This window comes from Herpailurus yagouaroundi, unplaced genomic scaffold, assembly GCF_014898765.1.
Source record: "Herpailurus yagouaroundi ecotype Mexico unplaced genomic scaffold, PumYag 65351, whole genome shotgun sequence".
In the NCBI taxonomy this organism is placed as follows: Eukaryota; Metazoa; Chordata; class Mammalia; order Carnivora; family Felidae; genus Herpailurus; species Herpailurus yagouaroundi.
In genome coordinates, this window is record NW_024418564.1 from 1 (window position 1) to 6,349 (window position 6,349).

The following is a 6,349-nucleotide window of genomic DNA, read 5'->3' on the forward strand; positions in this document are numbered from 1 at the left end:
CGTCCACTGCCCACCTGCACCTCTGGACCTTCTTTCTTTACAAAAGTTTTCAAATGACAGCCTTCCTGGTGCAGAGGGAAGACTGAGGCTCAGAACCTGCCCACTGCACCTTCAGGACTTGAGGAAGCAAGGCAGGAAGCCGACTGGGGTGGGGGATGGCTACTAGCCTTCTGGGGATCCTTCTGGGAGCCCTGTGGGCAGCAGAGAGGTCTGGCCTCTCCCCCTGAGGCCTTAGTGAGGGTCTGAAAGGGTTAAGGCACAGGCCTGCTAGGGGCTGAGAAACACCCTAATTAGATTAGGCCCAATTCTGCTCGCAGATCATCCGTTTCCTGCCTCCCGCCTGCGCACCCCCCCCCCCCAGCTCCAGGCTGAGGCTTCCTGGGGCGCCTCCCGACCTGGGCGCCCCCTCCCAGCTCCCCCGGGGCCCCCTCCTGCACACCTGGGCTGCCGAGGGGGAGGCAGCCAGGCCAGGTGTTCTCCACAGAGTGGGGGTATCCTGGCTGCTTTAGGGGACTGGGGACCGATGGGTGGATGCCTAGTTCCTCCCGGCCCCAGCCAGGGTCGGAGCTGGAGCCTCAGCCATGAGCTGAGCCGAGAGAGGAGGTGCAGGCTCCCTCGTGGGCCTAGGAGCTGGGGTGGGGGGGCTCACCCACATCCAGGATGTCCAGGGTGAGCACATCGGAGCGGGCCGAGCCCAGCCGGTTGGTGGCCTCTACCCAGATCTCATAGGGCGTAAAGAGAGCCAGGTCCTTGGGGATGTGGCAGGAATGAGGCCCTACCGTGTGGTACTCCTCACACGTGTTGTCCTGCCCGTACCACCTGCAGGGCAGGAGGGGGTGTGAGGACACAGGAGAGTCTCTTCAGACCCACCAGACCTCCCCATGGCAGCCCCAGAGGGCAGAAGGGTGGAGAGGCTTGGAGAGGGTGGGCTTTGCCAAGACCTCACAGCCAGGCTGGAACACACGTCACCCAAGGGCCGCCACCACCACCAACCTCAGCTTGTACTTGAGAGAGTAGTTGGTGTGGAGGAAGGTTTCCCCATGGGCTCCCGGCGTCCAGCGGCAGGTCAGGTCCTTCATGTTCTTGGACCAGCAGCTGATGTTGAAGGGTTTCTCTGGGGGCACTGGGGAAGGGGGTGCAGGGGACTGAGGGTCTGGACCAGCCCTGGATAGGTGAGGTTGCTAGCCACCAGCTGGGCCCCCATCTCGGAGTAGAAGGAGGGTGACCAGAGTGGCTGTTGGCAAGGCTGTCTGCCTGGAACCTCCTGGGGACAGGTTCGGGGGTTCCAGGCTCTCATGCCCACGCCCAGAAGTCCCTGCCTCTCAACCAGCATGCCCACTGTTCAGTCCTGGGCCAGAGGGCCCGTGATGCATGCCCCTCTCCCAGGAGTTGCCCGTGGATATCCTGGGGGCCCGCTTACAGCCAACATAGAGACAGGAGCCAGCCAGGATGCTGCCGTCACGAGCGTGGCACACGAGGTTGTCGCCTGACTGCTGCCTGGATCCGTTGAGGTTGGCCAGGGCGAGGGCCAGGGTGGAGGCGTTGAGCACACGGGAGAGCTCGGGGGCTAGGCGGCGTCCGTTGAGGGTCCAGTAGAGGCCCTCAGCTGTGGCGCCTGACGGGTCCCCGTGCACTGAGCATGTGGCCTGCAGGGAGGAGCCGATGAGGAGCGTGGGGTCCTGGGGGCTGATGACAGCCGTGTCTGGGGTCAGAGAGGAGTGCCCGTCAGGCGTGAGATGGAGTTGCCCTGAGCCCCCCACCATGCTAGGACTTCTGGACTCATGGCAGTCCTACAAACGAGCTGTTTATTTTTGTCTCCCATTTCACAGATAAGGAAACTGAGGTTCAATTAGGCCAAGTGACCAGCCCAAGGTTGGCGGCAAAGCCAAGATTTAGCCTCAGGACCGTTGTGATTCCACAACTCAGGTCCTTCCAAGCCGCGTCTTCACGGACGTGCCCAAGGCTCTGGGAGGGGTCACAAAACTCGGGCATAAACGCCCATTCAGACTCAAGTAAATCTGGCTTCGCACATAGTTCTGACAACTATTACATTCTTTTTCTCGCCTTTTCTTTACTTTTCTTTTCTTTATTTCACTTTTGGCAATTAGAAGTAAAAGACTGATATCCCTACAGGCACACGCATAGTAGGTATGTCTTTGGGGGTGGGGGGAGGGAGACACTTCTAAAAAAGTGTACTGACTCCTACTAGAATCCTGGTAATCTTACAGGTGAAAAAACTGAGGCTCTGAGTCATCATCTCTTGCCCAAAGTGATTGAATGAGAGAAGGGCACGCTACTGAAACCCAGATTTGTTGCTCTGTGCTGCTGAAACTGAAGGAGGCCGGGGCAAACTCTAGGCCCCCAACCCCCTTCCAAAGGGACTGGCTCTCATTGTTCCTTCCTTCAACTCATTTTTCCTAATCTGCAAGACGGGAGCAAGAAAGCTCATGATCCCTAGGGCCATTGGGAAGATCAGATGGAAAGTGACTTCCTAAACAGGATTGTGTGGAACTGGGTGCTGGGCACAAGGGTCTCGGGGATACCATGGTTGATGTCCTCCCTCCTGTCTACTGCTGGGGCTAGAACCTAAGAAGAGTCTGTTTACCAAGGTCTAGATAAGGGTGAGAGGCTGCGCAGTCCAAGACCCTGATCCCCCTCTCTGAGCCTCAGTCTCCCCATCTGGAAGATGGGCATCGTGGTATAAACCACATGTTTGAGAGGAGTGAAAATATTGTCTTAAGGACAACCCTGCGGGATGTTTAAGCCAGGCTGACCTGGGTTCAAATGCCCCCCAGCTGACTGTGGAAGCTTGGCCCATTCACTTTATTTCTTTGAGCCTCTGGGAAGGCGCCTCTCCCTCCACCAAGAGCAGTTGTGAGGACCCATTCACTCATTTGTTCATTCACGCATGCATGCATGCATGCATGCATGCATGGAACATCTACAGTTTGCCAGGAGCTGAGGGCACAATGGTGACCAAGACACTCAATTCCTGCCCTTGTGGGCCTTGAATCCAAGGGAGCAACAGGAAAAAGTACAAATAAATATCTAAGAATAAATAAGGGAGGAAAGTGAAGCACGCCCCCAGGAGACCTATCTGATGAGGCATTTGAGCTGAGACCTGAATAAAGTTGAAGTAACCAAGAAAACATCTGGGAGAGAGTGTCCAGGCAGTGGGAGCAGCAAGTGCAAAGGTCCTGGGGCAGGAGTGGTGGGGAATGAGGTCTGGGAGGTCAGCAGTGCCAGACCTGCAGGGAGGGGTTATTCCAGGGTTCCTAACAGGGGAAGATTTACATTTTAAAAGGATTCCCAGGCAGCTGTAAAAAGGGACTGCAGGGGGGCAGCGGGGTGGGGGTAGCCCAGCTTCCCTAAGATGGCAGCCAAGGACAGGGTGATCCTGGCCCCTTGGGAGGCACCCTGAATGCCAGCGGCTGCCCTTTGCTGGCCCTCACTGCCTCAGATGGGCGAGGTGGGGTGGACGTGGTTCTCCCCGCTGGCCCTGACGGTTTTCCGGGGCAAACTTGGCTTGAGGGCCATTTCTTGCCGGAGCCTGGGATCACAGTTGCGTTTGGGGCTTGGCCCAGGGCTCGCCGGAGGTCTCAGCGTCCGTGCGAAGAAGCCGGCTGAGCGGGCCAGAGCCGAGGAGGCGGGGGCGGCCGGGGGCGGGGGCCAGGGGGCCGCCCCGGAGGTCCCAGGCAGCCAGCCGCCCGCTAATTCGGAATTCCTTCGGCATGAACTCGGGCGTGCCAGCGTCTCTGCCCCGGCCCACCCACCGCTTCCTGCCTGGGCCCCCCCACCAGGGTGGGAGGCACGGCCAGGCCTGCCTGGACCCCAGGCCCACTCTCAACCGTTTGGGGGTAGGTCACGCCCCTCCTGCCCCCCACCCACCAGCATCATCTTAGCCAGGAAGGGGCTCTCTGGGGGGTCTTGGCTGGGGGGCACTGCCCCTCTGCCACACCCGCCTGGCCTGGGCTGGTGTGGCCTGCCTGCCAGCAGCTGCAGCTGCCCTCCTGGGGCTGGGCGGGGGACAGGGCGAGAGGGCAAGGCCGGGCGGGCCTGGACAGGCCAGTCCCCCCCCCCCCACCCCAAGTTCCACCAGAAAAGGTCAGAATGAGGACTTCTCCTGGGACGTCGGTGCCAATCCCAGCTGGAGCACCTGAGCAATTGGCTTCCCCTCTCCTGTTCTCAGTTTCCTCCTCCATAAAATGGGAGGAACATACGTTCTACCTGTTGGGGAGATTAATGAGATGAGATCATGATGTCCAGAGGGCCCAGCACACTGCAGCACCTAGGAACTATGGGGATTACAGCCCGTCCCAGTTCTGAGGTCCCAGCTGGCTCCCAGCTCCCTTCAGGTCTCCCCAAACAATGGGCCAAGGCGCTTGGGACCTGGACGCACACATTTCAGGCCAGGCAAGGCAGCTGGGAACAGCCCACGAAGGTCGTAGGGGCCCTTGCCTGGTTTGGGGGGCCTCCTTGAAGGCTCCCCAAAGCATATCCCTGAGCTAAGCTTTTGGGCAACCACCCCCCTCCCCTTGCTCCCTGCCTCCCTGCCTTTCACACAGAGCTGGGGCCTTTAAAAGTTTTTTCCTTCTCCCTTCCCAATCTGGAGCCACTGCCGTTATTAAAAAGGAACACCATGTGTTTTAAAAGGGAAAAGTGTGAGATTCTCTGCAAGCAAGGCAGGAGGGTGGCCTCCATCCCGGGGTCCCGACAGGGGTCCCCATCTCCTGTCCCGCTGGTACCTGCAGACACTTTACGACCCACCCGCCTGCTGGTCAGGTGCTAAGACACACCGTAAGTAGAAACATATTGCTGAGGTGTGAGAATCTTTTATTTAATTTCTTCCCTCTTAAAGGAAAAAACACACGCACAACAATCCCCCCCAACCACCACCACCTTTGCCTGCTGCTCTGCGGACTGGGAAACAAAGCCAGCCACTAACAGTGGCACTTACAGGCACTGCTCACGGCCTAGAGCAGAGTTGCCAGGGAACCCCGGAGGGCCTGGGTCAGCCCCTCACCTGCCCAGGCACCTTGGGCATGCGGGGCTTTCAGCAAGTGTCCCCAGGGGGTGCCCAGACCCCGTCCTTTCTGGAAGAGCACCACAGGAAGCTTGCAAATGGCTCTGTGTAGCGTGGGATGGCCTGGGGAGCAGTGTGTGCGGGCCCCCAGCGACCCGCGCGCCTGGATGGGGCGCATGGAACGACTGGGAACGTCTAGGGCAGGCTGTGCCTGCCTGTATACCCCTGTGTTGCCTCCCCCGGAGGAATGTGTGTGACCACGAATGTGTGTGTGTCAGGGATGGAATGTGTGTGTGCGCGCCCCGATGGTGTGCGAATGTGCATCTGGGCTGCAGTGTGCGCTCATCTGAGGGCGAGGGTGACGGGCCACAAGCCAGTGTGTCTTTGTGTGTCTCTGGGTGTGTCCCAGAGAGGGTCTGGATGTAGAGACGGTGTCCTGGAGGGGGTGTGCTTCTGATGGGGGGGACAGAGAGTGCCGGGGGCCAGGAGCTCCTGACAGGGCGGGGGTCTTGGGCTGCGGGCCGTGGGTTCCCTGTTGCCCCCCCACCCCCCCCACCACCACCACCAAGGCTGGGCCACTGGTGCCCGGACTCGCTGGCTCCTGCTCCCTCCACTCTCACCCACTCGCTCACAAAGATTTCTCTCGGTGGAGACTCTCAGCCCCGCGCAGCCTGGCCAGGAATGGTTCCGAGCCCGCCGGTGGCTGGGACTCCGCGGACCCCCGAGCGCGGGGTCCCGCTAGGGGAGGGCGGCGGCGGCGGCGCCGGCCCGCGGAGAGGCGCGTCCCCGGGGACCCCGGGCCGCGCGCCAGGCGGCCAGAGCGGCCCCCCTCCCGCCGCCCCGCCTTCCTCGCGGGGCTCATCCCTCCACTCGGGGAGGGGGGGGGGCGCCCGGAGCCAGCACCCAACGCGCCTACCGCGTGCGCCCCTGACTGGGAGCGGTGCCCCTTGGTCTCCACGGCTCCGAGTCCACGGGCGCTGTTGCGTGCACCCGCCGCGTCCTGGAGTTCAGCGAGTCCCAGGCCGCGGCACCCCCGACCCCCAGGGCAGAGCCGGGTGTCCCCGGCCGGGCGGCCCAGGTAAGAAGGCCTAGGGCGTGGAAGCCAGACCCTCTGGCCGGGGGACTGCGGCGCCGTGCGCCCCGCAGGTGAGGGCGCCCCGAGGGCCGCGCCGGGGGCGCCTTCCTTTGTTCCCGGGCCGTCCAGGTGGCGCCCGCGCCCCCCTCCCCCCGCAGCTGCCCCCGGGGCGCACGCTCTCGGCCCAGGCGGGAAGAAGGGAACAGGACGCCGGGTACTCACGGGCTCCTGATCCGGCTCTCGGCGCCCCG

General features: G+C 61.6%; 1 protein-coding gene across 1 annotated transcript; it reads right to left on the reverse strand.

The window, feature by feature from the left end:
- Positions 1–604: 604 nt before the first annotated feature.
- LOC121024498 (cytokine receptor-like factor 1) lies at positions 605–6,345 on the reverse strand (the record flags this gene model as incomplete). Its single annotated transcript, XM_040466726.1, has 4 exons — positions 605–819; positions 994–1,123; positions 1,421–1,702; positions 6,321–6,345. Coding segments are annotated over 4 exons (633 nt in total), but the record flags the coding sequence as incomplete, so codon positions are not given.
- Between the last annotated feature and the right edge of the window lie 4 nt (positions 6,346–6,349).